This window comes from Sander lucioperca, chromosome 5 (assembly GCF_008315115.2).
Source record: "Sander lucioperca isolate FBNREF2018 chromosome 5, SLUC_FBN_1.2, whole genome shotgun sequence".
Classification (NCBI taxonomy): Eukaryota; Metazoa; Chordata; class Actinopteri; order Perciformes; family Percidae; genus Sander; species Sander lucioperca.
In genome coordinates this window covers 32041631-32064596 of record NC_050177.1, presented here as the reverse complement: position 1 = coordinate 32064596, position 22966 = coordinate 32041631, and the positions used below count along the sequence as shown (strand labels likewise).

General features: G+C 42.0%; 3 protein-coding genes across 3 annotated transcripts in view; all 3 read left to right on the top strand.

Moving 5' to 3' along the window:
* The window catches only part of LOC116038066 (NACHT, LRR and PYD domains-containing protein 3-like), a 1733742-nt gene that overhangs the window by 854243 nt on the left and 856533 nt on the right, over positions 1 to 22966 (top strand). The window lies entirely within an intron of this gene.
* Positions 1 to 22966, top strand: part of LOC116034665 (NACHT, LRR and PYD domains-containing protein 12-like) — a 575637-nt gene that overhangs the window by 226402 nt on the left and 326269 nt on the right. The gene's annotated exons all lie outside the window — the stretch shown is intronic.
* Positions 1 to 22966, top strand: part of LOC116040282 (zinc finger protein 436-like) — a 188047-nt gene that overhangs the window by 36908 nt on the left and 128173 nt on the right. The window contains exon 4 of the mRNA XM_036001625.1: positions 22688 to 22947. Within this exon, the coding sequence (XP_035857518.1) occupies positions 22688 to 22947 (260 nt within the window). The remainder of the gene's footprint in view (positions 1 to 22687; positions 22948 to 22966) is intronic.

Sequence of the window (22966 nt, the reverse complement as noted above, 5' to 3'; positions counted from 1 at the left end):
GCGACAGCTGCACCCGAGACCCCGGTCTAGGTGCCACCCAATTCCAAGGCGATATTCTGGGTGAAGAAGAAACATAGGGACTCCGGGGAGAAAACTCCCCAGAGCTAGGTTAGTAACAAGCATTCCTGGGACTAAGATGCACACAAAAGGAGACAAGTGAAAAGAGAGAAGGGGGAGCAGCTCATTGTGTCCTTGGAAGGAAGGAACTTCCCCAGCAGCAGTCTAGAGTTATAATAGCATAACTAAGAGAGGCAGGCTAAAGTCACATGTATGTGTATGTGACAATAAAGTACCTTTACCTTACCTTACAGAACAGGACATGTTCTACTGGTCAGACACAAATTAAACAAGTTTTCTTACAACACAAGGTTTATTTCAACTGACAACTAACTGTCATATTGGACTGGTCCAACATGAAGAAATAAATAAGGACCATGTCTACAGAACAGTATAAAATATATAAAAAGAACAGGACACAACTTTTCTTTCTCTTCTCTGATTCGTTCCGTTTGGTTGTCTCTATCTATTTCTTCACTTACACGTCACGTGGTACGCTCCATAGGGTTTGTCACGTAGTGGACCTGTGCGCTGACGTGCACTAAAGTGCAAGTGGCACGGTAACTGGCCAATGAAACATGATCATTATAGCGTTTCAAGCGAGCTCTAAATCAAACACAACTAAGCCACACAGCCAACGGACGGAATGCAGCGCTCCACAATATAAACAAAATATTGCATACTTATTGCAACACTTTTAGGATATTGCGATAACGATATTGAGTCGATATATCTTGCACCCCTAATAGACATAAGTAACTATAAAAAAAAAAAATCAAGAAACAATAGCACGGTGCTTCCATTGTGGAACTACTTAACTCACACTGGCCAATCATGTATCCAGAGATCAGACTTGTCAGTGTGGTTTGAGGCGGTGTGAGAGTCCCGTACAGGAAACAGGAAACATCACTGCCTCTATCTCTACCACAAGAAAGTTTTAAAACACCAAACACAAGCTCTGAACTGCCCGGGAGTTTGTGGAACAGCTGAGTGTTTCCTTCAACAACAAAGCACTCGCTATGTCTCGCTCGTCTCTTTTCTTTCTCTCTCTCTGTGAAATTAAGCTGCGTTTGACTGCACTTGAAAGCACCTGTTTTTGGTATGAATGCCCCATTAATGTTAACATTTTTCTCATACTGTCTGTCTGCATATACCTGTATTCACTCTCTGTCTGTGTGCTGTCCTCTGTATTGAGAACTTGGTTTATTCATAAATGTTTGATATAAATTAATTTGATGTGTTAAACTTAATTCTATTGTAAATACATTCAGGAATAGTTCGCAGGGAACCTTTATTTTGAAATTCATGGCACGTAACGTGTTTACATTTCCGTAGCTAGTAATAGTAGTAGAAGAAGAAGTAAGCTAGAGGAAACATGGGGCGTTTCTCAATCTGTGTTCTTCTATTGACTTGTGTTCTTGTGTCCCTGTGAAACGTCATCTTGTGTTGCCAAAGTACTGTCCCAATACACAAGTTCGCATTTCACCAAGAACAGTTAAGATTCCCGGAAATGTTCTTGACACGCCCATTTTACAGAGGATGCATTGGTTGGTAACTTGTATGAACTTCGCAGCACCCGTATCCCAACATTCATTTCGGCATTCAATGATGGTCAGGTTTCTGGTACATAGACTAGAGCTGAAGATCTTTGTCGGGTTCGGTCTTAATTTCTATCATGTTACACAGGCTCGGGCTGGACTCGGGCTTACGCTCCGAGTTGCGCAGTAAACGAGCGGTCAGGTGAAGCGTTATGATTAGCATGTAAATGGATGCTGAGGAGGTGAAACAGAGGCTGGCCTCTGGAGGACTTATTTTATTTATTTGTTCCAACTTCCATGTGGCCTATAGCCTCCGTTAGTCATGAATAAATGATGTTAAAATCCACACAACGTCAAACTTGGCACTGCACTTAATCGTGCCCATAGCAAGACACCTGTCAAGTTTGAAATCAGTCGGACTAACAGTTCAAGAGATATTACTCATTCTTGGCGGAAGACAAAAGAGTTGTGTGCGTGCAGAGCAGTCTCTTTTTTTCTTTCTCTCCCTTTTCAGCCGAGTGGTGCGTGTGCCCGCTCGCGGTGTGAAGAGTCCGCGCTATTTTCCGACATGCACAACATTTAGACGGCCTTTTGTACAGTCGGGCTGTAAACAGGTTCGGGCTTTTAAAAATCTGTCAATCAAAATGTACTGGTCGGGCTCAGGCCGAATTCTGTCGGGCTCGGGCCTTGTGGGGCCGAACTTTTAAGGCCCGATTACAGCTCTAACATAGACAGACCAAAAACAGGACAATTTTAACAATTTTTGCCATCTTATTCATCACTAAATTCACTTCTGAGAACGTTTTAGGCGAGAAATGAACGGTTTAGATTTCGAATATAGGCAGTCTTGCGTAAATCTTTGCTGAATTGACAATTTGCTCTAAAGTTTTCGGAGTTGAGAGGCTCCATAAAGTGACGTGGCAGCCAGCTTGCGCCTGCCGGGACCGCTAGCTCGTCGCTCGGACAGTCACGCTCTGAGACCCCGCTGTAAGCCGGAGGTCTTTTAGACCGGTCCCGTAAATAAGAGGCTTTTATTTCGCCGTTGACTGAATGATTGTTTAAATATCACAACACATGTCCATCATAAGATTAACCGGAACCTGTAGTTAACTGCCTCGCAGTTAAATTCCACAAGCACACACACACACACACACACACACACACACACACACACACACACACACACACACACACACACACACACCGCAGCTTCACTCACACAGCACAGCAGGCAGAGGCGGGGGAGAGAGATTTGTTTTGTTTCTTTTCGGGAGACTTGTTTAAATTATGCCATAGGCTATACATTAGATTTAGTATTATATTATTTGTTTTCTGATTTATTAGAAGTTGAGTTTCAGTCTGTATGATAAATTAACAGTTGTACATAAAGTGGTAACATGCTATGACATGTTATGTAGACTAAACTAGAATTTGATGTGTTAAACTTAATTCTATCGTAAATACATTCAGGAATAGTTTGCAGGGAACCTTTATTTTGAAATTCATGGCACGTAACGTGTTTACATTTCCGTAGCTAGTAATAGTAGTAGAAGAAGAAGTAAGCTAGAGGAAACATGGTGAATCTCCGAGTTAGACTATTGATTTTTCCCACGCCCACGACAGCATTGGCTGTAAGTTTGGTACTTCTTTCTGTCATTATTTAACCTGCCTTCTTTATATAGCTGTACAGTCAGTGAACCTTGTTGATTCATTCGTCATTGAATTCATGTTATCTGTCGCGTTTGTATGCTAGCAATGCTATTCTGATGTTAATGCTAGCGCAATATGTGTGAATTTACGCTGTATGCTAGTAACACTATTCTGATGTTAATGTGTGAATGGGCAGTTAGCACATTGTTCACGTGTTGTATATGAATAGTTGAAGATAGCTTAGTAGGCTATAGCAACTTGCTGTACAAGAGACTAAGTATCTGTCTTTTTCTTTCTGTTTAGTTTTCACTCGTCAATGTCACCTGTCTGAAGTCAATAAAAGGAGCAAGGCGCTCATCGTCCTGGCTCGTGAATTTGAGTTTGTCTTGTTGTTGAACTGTGTCAACGTACTGGAAGTACATAACACAGAGGGAGAACAGTACAGTCTGAAACACTACTTTTGTACAGTTGAGAATTAAGAAACAGACAGGAAATGGGGAAATAGTTAATTTTTCGTAATTATATCGTTATAGTGATATGTAACAAGGTTATCACACATTTTCTTATTATGGTGCAGTCCTAGTCCTCCAGTGAAGTCCTGGTTTCTCCCGGTCCTCGGTGAAAGCTGCGGCTGGTGTTTACAGCTGACTGTCCCTCACGGCGGCGCTAGCTTAAACTTCAACAGTTAACAGTTAACACTTTTACAAAGCTAGTGAAAACAAAAACACAGCTAACCTGCCTGAACTTCACTTCAAACTACGGGATAACAAGTTACCAAACTGAGAGTTGAACACGACTGTTAGCTGTAAAAATGATACTTGTGCCAAAACTTTAAAGTCCATTAGTCTCCAAACATCAGTCAGCTGGACATTAAAGTTAGTTTTTCTCTCCTCTGCTGACTGCATGTTTCTCCCTCCAACGTGCTCTACATGTCCTCTCTGACTTCCTCCTTTCTTTTCTACTCCCCAACAAAGTCATCTGATTGGCTAGGAGTGGAGCTATACAGGAAATAATTCACTTAGATTACTCCACTGAAAATACATTACACTTCACTTCAAAACAAAGGATTATGGGAAACGTAGTTTTCATTGTATTTACCCAGTTATGAACTGAAACAACATTTATTCATGTAGTTAACTGTATAAAATAAAGACTTTATTTATATTTATTTAACAGTATTTGTGATTTTTAGATTTTCTTGCCTGAAGTACGAAGATAAATTTCTCTTATGAGATAAGTTTCTGTTTTTGTGGCTGGAAAGATGTTAGGATTTAATGAATTAATTTAAAATCCACAAACAGAACAAACTGAACACGTTGATCCAACAGAACTAATAAATACATAAATACATGAATCAACAGTCGAGCCAACAGAAAGCTAACTTTGGTTCTTTATTTTTTATTCACACATAAGTTGTTGTGTTCAAGTAGCCTTCAGTTTTCTTCTCTGGATGTTTTTAATAAATAAGCGTTGAAAAAAACTCACAGTTCATAAACACAACACGGCATAATTAATGTCACAAAGATGTTTAAAAGGTGAATAAAGTGAGTTGAGGTAGATTTATCTTCCAGTTCCTCCCTGATGGAGACCTGGTATCAGATATACGACACAGACACAAACATACCATAAATACTCATTTTTCATACATAAACTGGTATTTCTATAAAGTGAACATCAGCTAATATCAGTTTTAGAAAGCAGATGGTTCAGAGCTGCTTTGTGCTGCAGTAGAAGAAGATGTGACAGTTTTATTAGTGAGACTTTATTCAGTTCATGTTTCTAGATTTGGATCATCAGCTGTCATCATCGGGTCAACACGAGGACAAGAAGCTGAACATTGTTGACATGTTGACTCTCATGTTCACTAACTGTTCATGTTGTTAGAACTGGATTGTTAAACATCACTCACAGCTGAATATGAAATGAACGTTTGAATGATTTTCTTTCAGTTATTGTCAGTAAAGTTGTTAATAAATCATCAGATGATAACCTGCAGCTGTATTGTGTCTTGTTCTCTCCATCAGATGTCTGTGAACTGGAACTGGACACAAACACAGTACACAGTTACCTCAAACTGTCTGACAACAACAGGAAGGTGACACGTGTGGAGGAGAGTCAGTCATATCCTGATCATCCAGACAGATTTGACCGCTGGCCTCAGCTGCTGTGTAGAAATGGTCTGACTGGTCGCTGTTACTGGGAGGTCGAGAGGAGAGGAGGGGTTAATATCGCAGTGAGTTACAGAGGAATCAGCAGGAAAGGAGACAGTGAAGACTGTAGGTTTGGATGGAATGATCAGTCCTGGAGTCTGCACTGCTCTGATGATGATGGTTACTCTGTCAGGCACAATAAGAGAAGAACACACATCTCCTCCTCTGTCTCTAACAGAGTAGCAGTGTATGTGGACGTTCCTGCTGGCTCTCTGTCCTTCTACAGAGTCTCCTCTGACTCACTGATCCACCTCCACACCTTCAACACCACATTCACTCAACCTCTTTATCCTGGGTTTCTCCTCTGCCCTGGTTCCTCAGTGTCTCTGTGTCCTCTGCAGGACTGAGAGTCTCTCCTGTGGACAGAAACACTGACTAAAAACTCTTCATGATATGGAACATCTAAAAAATAATCAACTGTTATTGGTTACTATTATGTCCTTTATATTTTGAATTATATTGTAATATATTTAAAATTTGGAAATTGGAAGTTTCTAAATGCTTTTAATAAAATCTACAAGTTTCATCTTGAGGGAGATCATTTGTTCATTTGATCATATCGTGATTTCATTCATCAGTACATACATATAGACAAATTATCAACACCCCTACTTTGACTTTAATCTTTAGTTTTCAAACACAAACTAGGAGCTACGATCACTTTTTGGCAAGTGGAAACTTGCATTTTATGGATGTATTGCTTCTTAAAGAATGTATTTAAACTGGTTAAGTTCTTGTGGGCTATAATCTGTCAGACATAATTGAAATCCAGTATTTTTGAGTCAGAAACAACCTTTCAGTGTAAAGGTAGGGGCTGTGATCACTTTTTGTCAGAACAGCAGAAGCGCGTGTCCCTCCCTCCCGCTCCAGGTGACTGATGGACGGACAGGTGCTGCTGTCGGTTCACTTTCCTTCTTCAGTTGTCGGATGGAAAGTTGGAGATGTTTCCAATCAGCAGAAATCAGCTGGGACAGCCAACCAACACACAAACTGGGAGTACAACCACTTTAATTAATGTTGACTTTGTGAATATTATATCTGAACTTTTAGCTTCAGTCTTCATCACAGACTCCAGCAGTTTTGGACAGTACCGAAGCCAAGTGAATGTAAAATCAATCTGAGCATCACAGCTAACTGTTTTAGACACAGATATGGTAATAATAATGCTCCAAAATGCTGTCAAATTGCATTTGTTTTCTTCAAATCATCACATTTTCTTAAGAGGAGGACCCCTAAACCTCCTGCCAAATATGGTCACCCAAGTCTTTTCACCAACCTGGGGAAAAGTGCCCAGTGTTGTTAAACAGGAGGAATGTGAGGTACAACAACAGCCTGTCAACTGCTACTGTTGATTCTGCATCAAGCTGCACAGTTTGGACATGTGCAGCTAACTGACTGCAGCTGGAACATCTGGTGGAGCATCACAGCTGTCTAAGAACAAGGACAGATGTTAATGACTGCTACACTTGATGATATCAATAATTCATAATCAATTAGCCTTGTGTGATGACAACAACCAAAGTTTCTAAATGTCTGACTTGTTTTCATTCCTGCAGAATGACTCCTCAACAATAACTCCCATCCCAATACTGACCTTACTTCCTTCACCTTTTAATGGTTCTGCTATTACCTTCTGCTTTGGTAGCACTAGGGTTACAACCTTTCTGCCTAATGTCTGTCTCATCTTATTGCTTTTCCCGTCTTTTATTCCTGTTGGCCAGTCAGACTCTTAAAGTTTGGATTTTAGTTCTCTTACAAGCCAGTAACTGACACTCTGCAGATATGATAGTTTTGTCATTGTGGAACAAACAATCCTTCATGTACATAGACTCCTTGTCCCAAAAACTCTAAGGATTAATATTAGTATAACATCTAATTTCATTTTACTTTGTAGTTTGATTTGAGGATTTAAAAGTATAAAATGTGTGCAGCAGGAAACAGACCAGGTCAGATAGTAAACAGCTGATTTATTCATCTGACCTGTAGAATAACCTCAATGATTGAATTGTTTGAAATGTCTGGGAATGTGGAACAACTAAATGCAAAATGAATGAAATAAAACAAGGCCACATGCTGATTATTAGTGACTTGATTTGATGGATTTATTCTTCCTGTTGTGTCTGTGTTTAAACTCCGAATTAAAAGGTAAAGTTTCCATCCACTAAAAGTTCTGTTGTTGCTGCTGACAGACTCAGATTATTATTCTAAGAGTCTGACAACATTATGAAAGGATCCCTACAGAGATAGACCTTTTAGTTAAAGAGTAAGATCCTTTTAGTTTAACATGAAACAGCCCCAAAATCACCGTCACCAAACCCACCAGACTCCATGTAAATAATCAGGACTTTTAGAGTGTATAGAGCCAGCATATTTCCACATGGAAATGCGTGAATTAAGAGTTTATTTCAACCAAACCAGAGGGGTGATTGTTGTTGGAACAGTTGATATATATTTTTTCTTTTTCTATCGACTATAAATGAAGTGTGTTTAACAATCATGAAATTGCTATTTTATTTAAATGTAGTCTGGTGGAAACATACATTTAAATGCTTACATTATATTTAGTTATTTCTCTTTATACTTACAAATTGTTTTAATTATTTAAGTGCTGTACATGATTTAATACTCAAGTAAAGTACAAGTACCTCGAGTTAAGTCCAGTACTTGAGTAAATGTACTCAGTTCCAGTCCACCACTACCTGATTCATTAACTGAATGTGTATCTGTAGTTCCCCTCCTGACCTCCAGGTGGAGGCCTTCTTTCATTTTAAACTTTTAATCTGAAAATCCCTGACTTGGAGGAAACCGGAAGTGTCGTTGCTTCACTGTGCTCTCGAGCTGGCGGCGGGATAGTTGTGTAGTTTATTAGTGAGTTTTAAACATAGACAGTATAAGAACGGTTTGAAGAAGACAGAGCTCCAGGTAAACCCGCACACACACACTCAGGTAAACACTTTAATAACTGTCCTTTTACACGGCTATCAAAGCGAATAGAAGACAGAGCTGCGCATGCGTTAGCTTCCCATTCTGCTGTTGTTAAGATTCAGGTAAACAGAACGTCCGTTGCTGAGCAACAGTGTGCTCCGTTAGTGTCTCCTCTATAGTTCGGTGGGCTCGGTGAGATTCGGGGCTGAAGTTGTAACATTGTTGCATTTTTCATTTGGTTCGGTTTGCGTCACACTGCACTTTATCAAACGCAGCAAACACTGTAAACACACGTCACGTGGTGGAAGCAGTCGCTTGTTGATTGGACAGAATATCAGAGGGAAACTCTCCGAAATAATGAAGCTCCACTACATTTCTACCGTGTTGGCTTCTCTGGTTCTGCTTTAGTGTTTGTCATATTTTAGAGGAAGGTGAACAATGTGAGCAGCTGACAGTGTTGGCTGTATCATTAAATGTCTTTAGTTGTGTTAAAGAGGAGTTGGAGCAGAGTGTCTGTTAAAACCTAGGCCACTGTTTGGAGCTAACTGTAATATTACTGGAAGCTGACTCGCTAGAATAGACAAATGTTTTTTAAAGCTATGAATTGAATAATTTGCCTGCTGAGAAACGAGTTTCAGGCATTCCCATTTGTTGGGGGAACTAACCAGTGGTGTAGTCTAATGTATTGTAGTGGGTATACTGTACTGTATATATTGGCCAGAATCTGCCTTTGGGGAAGGGGGGGGGGGCATATCATAGTGGGGGGTCTGGGTGTCCTCCCCCAGGGAAGTTTTGAGCGTCAGCAACTGCATTTTTGTTGCATTTGGATATGGTTTAATGCACCAATTTATGGTGGAAATACCTTTATTTAGCCTATGTGAAGAAGAAAATAACAGATGACAATTCAAAATATATCAAAAATATAATGGAAAGTATGTTGTTGCGTATCATTGGGCATTTTTAAGTAGGTATATGGAAATCCTGGAGCTTTCTTAGTGGGTATACTGCGTATTCCTGCGTATCACGTAGACTACACCACTGGAACTAACCTGCACACGCATTACATATGGATCTGAAAGTTATCATCCATTATAACAGATATTTAAGTCTGTAAACTGTGTGAAAGGTGGAAACTGCAGGCTAGTAAATGCTCTGAGTGAATTTAAATAAAACATTTGTTTTTTACCTTTTATTGTACAGTTGTTTAGATTTATTCCCAGTTTAATATAATGCTGTTTTCTCCAAACTACTCTGAGTTGATTGTGTAGCTAGGAAGGAAATGGAACAGTTTTCCAGCCTCTGCTTTGAGTTTTCCGACTGTTGTTTTAGTTGTGTGTGGATGTGAGGAAAACGAGAGGAGACAGCAGCTCCTGAATATCTCTGCTGCTTTGATTTGTACTGAACAGAATCCAGAGTGAGTCCAGCAGCCCCAGTGGACATCTGCTGGATTTCAGGACAAGAGAGGAATGGAGGAGGACAACCAGAACCTGGAGCAGCGGAGCAACAAGGTCCCCAGAAGACAAGCAGCAGACTGGGACTCTGATACCAGCCATGTTCAGGTCAGTGTTCAGGGGGGTATCGCACAAAAGTAGAATTTATAAATCCAGGATAACTGATAAAGCCAGGCTTGACCTAGTCTAATCTGTGGAGCCTGGCTTGGTGTGTTTCACGAAGGCCAAGTCAGGCTGAGGAGGAGAGACTAGGTCGAGTCAGGATGAGGAGGAGAGACTAGGTCGAGTCAGGATGAGGAGGAGAGACTAGGTCGAGTCAGGCTGAAGTAATTCAGATAGATGCACGTTCACGGCTTTCCTTACCTTGCTAGAATATGATGCATAAATATCTCTTTCACTCTGTTTCTCTCTCTCTCTCTCATGGGCTAAAATATAAATGACCTAAGTCATATTAACTTCCACTGCTCGCTTTTAATGCAAAGTGTACAACTGTTCATTTTTGTAAATGACAAGTGACTCATTGAATGGTTTCAGTTAAGAGCAGTAGTTCATAAATGTATATTTTTTCGGAGTGTCTATCTGCACCCCCGGTACGAATATCCTCGGCCACACAGCTGAGCTATTCACACCCTGTGACGTAACAACAAAAACACGTTGCTCGTGTGCACCGAAATCATGGCGGACGTTCATCTTCCATGACTGCAGAAACTGGCATATTAGGAAAGTTTTGTCTCTAAAGTTTATAACAATTGAATTTCTAGCGGGAAAAATATATTACAGTTGCGCTTTCTGTCTTCAGTGAAAGCATACAACCTTTAGTTTGTTAGTTAGTACCTATTTTTTGTATACAGTATGGTAACCGAGCAACCGAGGCTTGAAGACACCAAGTGGTAAACAGTTGTACAGCTTCCTGTAAGAACTGCTAGGTGAGTGGTTAGAACTCTGAGCTTTGGTCTGGGAGTCTGGAGTTCAATTCCCCTGTGAGGCAATTTTGTTTTTTTCATTTTGGATTGGATCATTCAATTGCGCACGTTAGGGCCCGCGAACGCGACATTTTTTTTGCAGGGTGGTAGGGGAAGACTCATGAATAAGCCTGCTCTGGTTTGGGTTGGTTAGGTTTAGGTAAGAGGAGTGGGATTGGTTATGGTTAGGGTAAGAATGTCAGGGCGATAATATTCCAAAAAGGTGTAATACATGAGTAGTATGGATAACTGTGTGTAAATATATGCCAAGGTACTGTAAATGCACAGGGGTCCAAATAGCATACATTGATATTTGTACCAGACGAGGTATTAATAGAACACATTGCTGTGTGCACCGGCGGGGTACGAATAGCATTCATTTCTAATTGCACCAGGGTATGAATAGCATACACTGCTAATTGTACCAGGGGGGCAAATAGCCTCACCCATATTTTTTTCTGCCATGCTTGTTCTCACGTGTTTTTTTTGTTTTTACAGAGGCTGAGTTTCCTTCTCTACATATTATATGATTTGCTCCCTCGTATATATGGACATAGAACAGAAAGACACTGAAGACATTGGACTCTAAAATCTAGAAACTATAAAGAGAATGAAGTGATAAATATAATCACACTGTAAACATGAATGTAACAGAGTATATTCATCAGTTATTTCCCCCCCAGCTAAATATAAGGTCAAAAACCATTGAGGTGTCCTCTCCCTGTTGTTACATGAAGGTACAGTAGTCTACACTATATAGTTACTGGTCCAGTGAACTAAGACTATAATTTGGGAGGATTGTACAATTAGGATATGTTCTTAAAAATGTACAATCCTCCCAAATTATAGTCGTTAAAGAATACAAAAAAATTAATCAACTAAAATAATTTACGGTGCATTGGTATAGAAACACACATGTACAGCACTTTATATATTGCCCTTAGTAACTGACTTCATTTAAAACACATTTGGCAACTTTATCAGCCTTTTCTAATTATCTCAACAACTGCAGTAATATATTCATCAAACTTCTAACAACAATATGAACTTAACTATATAATAACTTATAACTTATCTGCCTCTGCTGTTGTGAAACCGAGTCAAGGCTAAATTCATCCAGGATAACAGGAATATCCCGGCTTAATCCCTTATCCTGGTTATGCGCAATAGCCCCCAGGACACAACAACCACTCTAAAGTAACAGAGGTATTTCACAAAACCTAGATAGTGGATTAGATAAACCTTTTATTTTATTTTTTACTTTATTGACAATAGAGCTTTGTGAACTGTCTGTGGAATAGATCAACAGAGAGGAGAGAAAGCAGAGTGGCCGTAAATGACAGCTAAACACAGTAAAGACTCATTGAGCTGAAATGGAAACACTGTGCTAAGATTAAGCCGATGTTTTCACCCATCTTCCCAAACTGTTGCCTGTTATGTAGATAGCTTCTCAGCCAGTTCAGAACACCCCCCCTGATACCATACCGTTCAAGTTTACTGATTCATCTGTCAGGATTTATTGCTTCTTCGGAGGCTTGACTTTTTCACGTCTGGTTCCTGAACGGTTTAGAATAGTTTGTTCCTTTGTTCAGACACATCAACGCGCGGTCTCACACATGCACTTACTCAGACATTCTGGGATAGGAGAAAAAACGCTTTGGCTTGTTTGCATTTCTTTAAACCAATCACAATCGTCTCGGGCGGCGCTAAGCTCCGGACGCAACGACTTTGGCTCTGCTAAATAGTCTCAGGAAGGAAGTTGTTTAGGTGGAACATTTTCACCCCAATAGAAGAAACACCATCTGCATGTTGACAGAGAGCAGACACACACACACACACACACACACACACACACACACACACACACACACACACACACACACAGAGGTGCGGACGGAGCGAAGATACTCTAGGATAAATAGGTGTAGGAGCCATAAATTGGGTTTGATTAGTCTTTTATTATCTTTCCTCCTTTTTTGCGCTGTTGTGTATGTGCATACGCATAGTGACGTTGTTGGTTACGGTGGGTGTCACCAGGGGTGTGGTGTCTGTATTAGTGCGTGTGTGTGTTCACCTGAGCGGGTTAGCGGAGTGTTGGGATGATTGCTGCAGGGTGAGCACGTGGAGAAACTTTCTGTTGACCGTCACCATCGTTGTCTCCTGTTACTGCACTGTCTGAGGTATCTTTGCACGGCTTATGAAATGCATCAATTCAAGTAAGTGCTGTCTTTTGCTAAGCTCGTGAAATGGATCAATAAAGACATTCCATCAAGTGCAATGGTTCAGCGTGACGCGTCTTCAGTGTAAACCCACATGTCTTAGCCTGCTGCGGCGTTTGGATTAGTATTTAAATTTACATGCCGCAATATTTTGTCAACAGAAAACTTTTTCGCTTTGTTGAAGCGCGGAAACGTTTTGTCGGGATAACACTGGATGTTTGAAATTGTTTTCAAAGATGTAACTTGTAATCGTTAGACGTGAACGCTCATTGGACTCGCGTAAAGTCCATTCATTCATAAATTTGCTGTTATGATGCTTATTCGATCGTCACAGTCGCCACAATTGAAAGGTACACGTTTATGAACATTGTGCATTGTTTGTCAATGACGGATTGTATTCCCTGTTGGGCTCAGCGGTACTTTCGCATGAGGTGATTGTACTGTTTGTTTGTTTTGGGACTTTTGGTAGTGTTTTGGTTCGTGCGTCAAGCGGGTGAAGCATTGCGCTTGGGAGTGCCGCCGTAGTTCTGGTTCTAAGACGGTTAGTCTGGTTCGAGACTATCGGTATTGAGGTACATAAATACCCACCGCTAGTATGCACAGAAGACTAGGGTTGAGTTTAGCTTAGCCTCTGTGGAAGTTAGGGGGAATCAAAGACAATGCATTGTACTTCTTTCACGTGGAAACACAAGTTATAAAGGACGCTGTGTTTAGTGTCATTAGCAGATATTTTTGTGATTGTTGGATTATTTTGTAAAAAGAAAAATGGAGTTTAATGATACCAGGTCAATTGAAAAAAGACAAATAACACTTACACCCAAGGCTTTTGAATATAAATTGGAAAAGCTCCAAGAAGAACAGCAAATAAAAATAAGAAAGATTAAAGGTGCAATAAAAGAAATTAAAGACCTAATGCAAAGTGCTGATAATGCTGAAAAAATACGGTCATGTCTTGTAAATATATCGAGTTTGTTTAAAGAAGCAAGTCATCTTCATGGTGTTTTGGTTCCTATGCTTCCACTTGAAGAACAAGAAAAACAAAATGCTTGGTTTGGAAGTGTTGAAGAACATAAAATTGCCCTTGTGGAGGAGACAAATAAATGGCTACTGGAGGTGCCAGATACATTAGAAGAAGGCGTTGTCGCTCCATGTTTAGGATCAGTTTCCAATGATGAGGCGCGTATATTTAAAATTGTGGAAAATGCAGTAGAAGACGACATTAGACCAAGTGATAGTGTTTCTAATGTGTCAGTGAGGTCAAAGAAATGCAGCACAGTGGTGAGTAAATCTATGTCCAGTACATCATCAGCTAGAATAAAGGCTGAGGCGGAGACTGCTGCTCTTATGGCTCGGCAAAGGCTGCTGAGTCAAAAGCATGCCTTGGAGGAGCAGCAGGAACTGTTGAGGAAAAAAAGGGAGGAGCTGGAACTGGACATGGAGCTGGCAGCATCTATGGCTAAAGTGAGTGTGTTCAAGGCTTCAGAAGGATCTTGTGTGTCTAACGTCTCTGTGAAATCAGATGGGATGAACTCCTATTTGGAAAGAGGGAAAAGAACACAGTTAAGGCATGAAGCTGCAACATTTGTGCCCAAGTTCAACACTCAACCATCGGCTGCAGAAGCTGGAGGAGAAGCTTTGCTTTCAGGTTATTCTGCTGTGAGGCCCGAGACACACAACAAAATTGAGCGGCCTGCTGCTGTGACCCGGGCTGGTCCGTCCACTTTGATTACTCTGCCCGCTGCTGCGACTGGGGTTGGTATGTCCACTCTGCCAGAATGTGTTTTTCATCCACCAGTTACTTACCTTCAGCCAGAAGCTGCACCTGTAATGGTTAACAATTCTGATCAGCGTTTTCTCACAGTTTTGGAAAGGCAAAATCAAATTACATCGTTATTGGTTGGACAACAGTCACTTTTTCTTTTACCTAAGCGAGACCTACAAGTTTTTGACGGAGATCCACTGCAGTATCAAACCTTCATAAGAGGATTTGAACACAATATTGAAGGAAGAACACAAAATCAGAAGGACTGTTTGTATTACCTCGAACAGTATACGAGAGGTCAGCCCAGGGATTTAATCCGAAGCTGTCAACATCTGCCTCCATCACATGGATACACTAAGGCAAAGTCATTACTTCAGGAGCATTTTGGCGATCCATTCAAAGTAGCCTCTGCCTACATGGATAAGGTGCTTTTATGGCCGGTGGTAGGGCTGAACGATTTTTGAAAATAATCTAATTGCGATTTTTTCCCCAAATATTGCGATTTCGATTCGATTATTTTTTTAAGCTCTTTGTCTTCTGTATTATTCAACAAAGAATAATATAATAATGTATAGTATGAACACACAATTACACACTAGACAGTTAAAAAAGTAAAAATATAGTACACACACACACGTAATTTTTTACAGTGCACAGAGAGGAGCTGCCTCCAGCTCCTCCCCCTCGTTTAGTTGCGTGCTGCCGTGTGCACTTGTTCAGAGAGGCTATCGTTACGTTAGCATGTTGCTGGTGTTCTTGCCTTGGGATTAACTATACTAATAAAACTGTTGAAACACCGCGGCCACGCTGATGTGAAAGCTCCCCGAACGTCATTTATCAGTCTGGTTGTTACCCCTCTCAGTGGCAGCTCCTCCACTCATATCTTTATAACGGAGCTAACCGGAGCTAACCGCTAATCAGAGCTAATCGTTGCCAACCGAGCCTGGAGTTCTGTGTGCCTGTATTCATTAACTGCATGTATGGACTCAAGCCCGAATAAAACCCTTCATTTTATTAAAATGGCTGTAAAAGTTTTAAACTACAACTCAGAGTTGTTTGAATGACAGAAATCAGCTAAAGTACAGTGTAGCGTTAGCGTGCTAGTTGATGCTTTCTCTACGGAGTGCAGACTGATTGCTCTCGTGAGTCATGTGATCAAATCGCAGCCTTTGCGATTAGGAAATCGCGTTTTAACATATCACGATATTATCGGAAATGCAATTAATCGTTCAGCCCTAGCCGGTGGTTAAAGCTGAAGATATCAATGCTTTAAGGGCCTACAGTTTGTTGTTGCAGGAATGTTGCAACTCTATGGGTGCTGCCGTAAGTGACCTGAATGTGTCTACAAATATGCAAACCATCGTGAAAAAGCTGCCCTATAAGCTGCGGGATCATTGGAGAAGTGTGGCCTGCGATATTCAGGAGAAGTTTCGTCGAAGAGCTACATTTTCGGACATTGTGGAGTTTGTTGAGAGGCAAGTCAAGATAGCAAGTGACCCTCTTTTTGGAAATATACAAGATACCCCTGCGACAGGAAGAAAGGAATTAACAATGGTCAAGTCTCACTCTCAAACTAGTTCAAAGGCTAGAGGCAGTAGCTTTGCCACTACTGTAACACCTGCTGAGAAGAAAGTGGAGTCTGGGAACAAAATGGAGAAGAACGCATTAGTGAAAGGTTGTTTGTTTTGTGGAGCTGGACATTCGTTAGATGTTTGCCTTCTTTTAGATAAAAGGACACAAGATGAAAAATTGTCTTTTTTGAAGGAGAACCGTATGTGTTTTGGATGTCTGTGCGTTGGGCATATGAGTAAAGATTGCAGAAAACGTTTAATATGTAGAGTATGCAATTATAAGCACCCCACGTTGTTGCATTTCTACCCCAAAGCAAAACAAAAGGGTTTGACTCAGGACAATGGTGGCTTGGAATTGGACAGAGAAGGCGCTGTGGTGTCTGTTCAGTCCAGTGGCTTGACTGGGGCCGGTAAGCAGGACTGTACGCTTTCTATTTTGCCTGTTCAGGTGAAATCCAAAAGGGGAAAAGAGATCTTGGTCACGTATGCGTTTCTGGATCCGGGAAGTACCGCCTCATTTTGTACAGAGCGACTCATGAACCGGCTCAATCTTACGGGAAAGAAGCTGGGGATCCTTCTTAGAACTATGGGACAGGAGAAAGTGGTGGACAGTTATAAGTTGTCAGACTTGGAAGTCTCCGGGTTGGAATCGGATAGCTTTTGTGACCTGCCTGAGATTTTTACTCAAAGGAGCATGCCTGTTCATAGAGGTAACATTCCACGCTCAAAAGACCTCCAAAGATGGCTGCACCTGAGACACATACAAATACCAGAGATCGATGCTGATGTGGACCTTCTGATCGGCACTAATATCCCTCAAGCTCTGGAGCCGTGGGAAGTGGTTCGTGCAGTTAACGGGGGACCTTATGCAATTAAGACCATTCTGGGTTGGACTGTGAATGGCCCACTCCGAGGAGATTGTCGGAGTAATGATCAGTGTTTGCAGCCCGACATCACAGTCAATCGGATCTCAGTGGCGAGGCTTGATGAGCTCTGGGAGAAACAGCTGAAGGTGGATTTTCCTGAAACTTTGCAGGATGAACAACCTGGTCTGTCAAGGGAGGACAAGCGCTTCATTGAGTCAGTTTCAGAGTCTGCCGAGCTTATTGATGGTCATTACAGTATTGGTTTGCCAGTAAGACAAAGATACCTCAAAATGCCAAAAAATAAGACAGTTGTAGAACAGCGTGCATTGAGTCTCAAAAGGCGTTTGAATAAAGATCTATCTTTTCGCTCTGATTACATCACTTTCATGTCCGAGATGCTGACTAATGGTTACGCAGAGAGAGTTCCGACTGAGCATCTGGCCCGTTGTGATGGAAGGGTGTGGTATATACCCCATCATGGGGTGTATCATCCTAAAAAGAAAAAACTGCGGGTAGTCTTTGATTGTGGGGTCACGTTTCAGGGGACATCTTTGAACTCACAGCTTCTTCAAGGACCAGATCTAACAAATTTGTTAGTGGGAGTCCTCATGAGATTCCGCAAAGAACCTGTGGTGCTCATGGCAGATATTGAGGCCATGTTTCATCAGGTCAGGGTGCCGGCTGAAGACTCTGACTTGTTGAGATTCCTGTGGTGGCCTGATGGAGATTGCAGTCAGGAGCTAATGGAGTACAGAATGATGGTGCATCTGTTCGGTGCTACTTCCTCCCCTAGTTGTGCCTGTTTCGCCCTGAGGAAATGTGCTGAAGACAATCGAAAGTGCTTCAGTCCTATGGCAATTAACACTGTCCTGCACCATTTCTATGTCGATGATTGTTTTGTGTCTGTTGGCTCTGAAGAGGAAGCAGTATCTTTATGTCGAGAGCTTGGTGCCTTGTGTGCTAAAGGCGGTTTTAAGCTCACAAAATGGATTAGTAACAGACGCACTGTTCTCGCTACTATGCCTCAGGAGGAGCGGGCCAAAGAGGTGAAAGATCTGGATTTGGATAGTGATGCTTTGCCTGTAGAGCGTGCTTTGGGTGTACAGTGGTGTGTCCAATCTGACTCATTCAAGTTTAAAATCACACTAAAACCCCACCCACTCACAAGAAGAGGAATTTTGTCTGTGACTAGTTCGATTTACGACCCTCTTGGTTTCTTGGCACCTGTTGTTTGGTCCGCCAAGAAAATTCTCCAAGACCTTTGCAGGAGACGTCTGGGATGGGATGATCCTTTGCCCTCTTTGGTTGCTGGAGAATGGATGGCTTGGCTGGAAGACCTTCGTAACCTTGAAAATTGGAAGGTCAGTAGGTGCTTAAAACCTGTGGATTGTGGTCGTCTGGTTACTGCTCAGCTCCACCACTTTGCAGACGCAAGTGAGGAAGGGTTTGGGACTGTGACTTACCTGTTGCTCCATGACGATAGCGAGCGAACCCACAGTGCATTCGTAATGGGAAAGGCGCGAGTAGCTCCTCTAAAACTTGTCACCATTCCCCGCATGGAGCTGACTGCCGCAGTGGTGGCTAGCAGGATGGACAAGTTGTGGAGGAAGGAGCTGCAAATGGATCTCCAAGAGTCAGTCTTTTGGACGGACAGCACTTCTGTTTTGAAATACATAAAAAATGAGACATCTAGATATAAAATCTTCATAGAAAACAGAGTGTCTGAAATATTGAAAATATCTAACGTATCCCAGTGGAGGTACGTGAATACGTCAACCAACCCTGCGGATCTAGCTTCCAGAGGTGTCAAAGTTCAGTCTTTGCTAAAGACTGGTGCATGGCTCTGTGGTCCTGACTTTCTTCTTAAGCCTGAGAGCAGGTGGCCCAAAAACCCTGAGACTCTGGAAGACCCTCTTGTAGTAGATCCGGAGGTCAAGGCTGTGGTGGTGAACGCTGCTCAAATTGAGCATGTCAGTCCAGTGGAGAAGCTCATTGATTACTTTTCCTCATGGTTCCATCTTAAAAGGGCTGTTGGTTGGCTTCTCAAGTTTAAGACCTTGCTTTTGTCCCGGGTGCGACATCGCAAGTTGCTGAGAGAAACCCTTTCTGGATCGGACCTTTGTGCTAAGCAGCTGGAGAAAGACCTACAGGTCCAGATGGAAGGAGTTAAGGCTCAAGTGCCAAGGGATGTTCTGTCCATGGAGGATATGGTTGCAGCGGAATTAGATATTATCCGTTTTTGTCAAAAAATAAGGTTTCCGGAAGAACCGGCCAACTTGAAGAAAGGAGAGTGTGTAAGGAGGACGAGTTACCTCTACAAGCTTAACCCGATCCTGGATGGTGATCTCATTAGGGTTGGAGCAAAGCATCCAGTTAAACTGTCTAAAGATCAACACGTTTCCAATCTTATTCTCTGTCATGTACACCAAGAAACAGGCCATGGTGGACGAAACCATATGCTTTCTCATTTGCGTCAGAAATATTGGATTCCTGGTGCCTGTGCTGCTATTAGAAAGGTTTTGTCTAAGTGTGTCATCTGTCGTAGATTGTCTGCTTCACCTGGACATCAGAAAATGGCTGACCTTCCTCACAACAGAATAACTCCTGATGAGCCTCCTTTCAGTCGAGTTGGTTTGGACTGCTTTGGACCGTTTGAGGTTAAACGTGGAAGAGCTGTGGTCAAGAGGTATGGGCTCATTTTTACATGCTTGGCGATGCGAGCCATACACCTTGAAGTTCTTTCATCTTTGGACACAGACTCCTTCATCAATGGTTTTAGAAGGTTTGTGGCGAGACGTGGTCAAGTCCTGGAAATCCGTTCGGATAATGGTACTAACTTTGTGGGCGCTGAACGTGAATTGAGGGAAGCCATTGAGAATCTGAACCACAATCTCATAAATGACGCACTGGTACAAAAGAGTGTGAAATGGGTTTTCAATCCCCCAGCAGCATCACACCATGGAGGTGTTTGGGAAAGGTTGATCCGGTCAGTCCGTAAAGTGCTAAACTCTATTTTGAAGACTCAGACTCTGGACGAAGAAAGCTTGGCGACGGTGTTTTGCGAGGCTGAAGCGATTGTTAATGGCCGTCCAATAACAAAAGCATCAACAGACCCTCAAGACTTGGAGGCTTTGACTCCTAACCATCTACTTCTGCTTAAGTCGCGGCCGTTGTTGCCACCAGGATTGTTCGAGAAGGAGGATGTTTATGCTCGTCGTCGCTTGAAACAAGTGCAGTATATGTCGGATTTGTTCTGGAAGCGCTGGGTGAAGGAGTACCTTCCTGGACTTCAGGAGCGCCAGAAGTGGAATGTTGCTAAAAGAAACTTTGTGCCAGGAGATCTCATCGTGTTGGTGGATGATATGGCCCCTCGCAATACTTGGATTACAGGAAGAATTGTGGATACTGTTCCGGACAAAAATGGACTGGTGCAAAGTGTACGGATTAAAACTAAAACCAGTTATCTGAACCGGCCAATAACTAAAGTCTGCCTTCTGCAGGAAGCAGAGGAGCGGTGAAGATCCTTGGATACATCGGACATGAATATTGACATTAAAGGACTTTCAAAGGACTAAAAGTTCACTTTACATTTTGATTGATCTCTGTCTCCCACAAGGTGATTATGGTGGTCAATTATTACTATGAAATAATTTGGGGCCGGAATGTAGGAGCCATAAATTGGGTTTGATTAGTCTTTTATTATCTTTCCTCCTTTTTTGCGCTGTTGTGTATGTGCATACGCATAGTGACGTTGTTGGTTACGGTGGGTGTCACCAGGGGTGTGGTGTCTGTATTAGTGCGTGTGTGTGTTCACCTGAGCGGGTTAGCGGAGTGTTGGGATGATTGCTGCAGGGTGAGCACGTGGAGAAACTTTCTGTTGACCGTCACCATCGTTGACTCCTGTTACTGCACTGTCTGAGGTATCTTTGCACGACTTATGAAATGCATCAATTCAAGTAAGTGCTGTCTTTTGCTAAGCTCGTGAAATGGATCAATAAAGACATTCCATCAAGTGCAATGGTTCAGCGTGACGCGTCTTCAGTGTAAACCCACGTCTTAGCCTGCTGCGTTTGGATTAGTATTTAAATTTACATGCCGCAATAATAGGTTTGAAATAATTTTTACAACTGAAATACATTTTTTTGTTATTACAAAGGGAAAGTACCGAGAAAAGGTACCGTTGGGTACCAGAACTAAATTTCAGGTTTCGGTACCGGCACCGGTAAAAATGTGAACGGTACCCAACCCTAGCCACATGTAATATAAAATGAAGTTAACTGTTCACACAATAAGGTAAAATTAGCTATTTAAATGAGCTGCATGCATGGCTAAACGTAATTTGCTCTCACCAGTGTATCACCCTGTGTAACATTATTTCACCCGCAGCAATCCTGCCACAATCAGTCCCAAAATATCCCAGTTAGATATAAAATGGCATAACGTTAAACATATTCTTTGTAAATCTTTAGAATTATTCCCAGAAAGAACCAACCAGGCCTGCCTTGTTGCACGTCAAAACTGGTGATTTACTGGTAAATGAATTGTCGTTGATTGAGGCTACTGTGCATGTAGCTTGTAGTTCCAGTTAATGACTTTTGTTGCTTACATTTTAGTAGTTATTTCAGTTTTAATTAGGCCTGAACAATATTGGAAAAAACTTACATTGCGATATATTTTTTTTCAAACTGTGTATCCAAGAGCACTTAAATCAGTGTAACTGACGTTATATCAGAAACAGACTGCTGTTGTAGATTAGTGTTATGTTTCCAGCGTTGCAGCTCCGAACCATAACATTAGTTGGGACAGACGCTTTGTTTCTTTAGGCTAACTATGTTAGCTTTAGTCTGGCTGGTAGCAGATTTCTGCGGTGAAAAATGGCCGTGAGATGTCGTGATAACGTTGCATTAATCAGGTGATTTAGTTTGTCTTTGCAGAGAACATAAACACTGACTACTGTAGCTTCACTACCCATGGAGAAGCATGTGCATCACTGTGTCAGCGGCAGCTGCCGCTTACGGTACTTTTCTACACACGGGAGAGCCTCACTTCCAAAAACAACCCCCCCTCCCCCCGGTCGGACTAACGTTACGTCACATGACCACCTGTCTTAAAGGGTAAGGGTCGGCCGGTAACAATCATGGAAAAGGAGAACGTGGAAGTTTACTTTTTTATCAAGCAGCAAAGAAGTTGTAGCGTCAACATTGCAACGTCCTGCGATGTGACTATCGCGCATGCGCACATCGCGATGTAGACAATGAAACAAAATATCGTGCAGCCCTAGTTTTAATGCAGGAGATACTTCACACTCTGAAGGCCTATGGATTGGTCACCTCATCAGCCCTCGCATTTTCTCCATTCAAACAGAACATTTGAATCTAGTAAAACATGGTAAACTATAATTCTCTCCCACCTCCCATTAGTTCTTCTAACCCTTGTATCATTATCTCTGCATGTTTCCCTCTTGGGTCTACCAAAGGAGCCCTCAGCAGACGTCAAGCTGGCGACCGGAGCAGGAAAGAAGGGCATGAAGGCCGAGGAGGAGGAGGAGCAGCCTGCAGCACCTCCTGCAGCTGCAGCAGTGAAGGAGGAAGAGGAGGAGGAGGAGCAGCCTTCAGCACCTCCTGCAGCTGCAGCAGTCAAGGAGGAGGAGGAGGAGTATGTGGTAGAGAAGGTTTTGGACTGCAGAGTGGTGAAGGGAAGAGTAGAGTTTCTGCTGAAATGGAAGGGGTTCTCAGAGTAAGTATGAATCTATAAT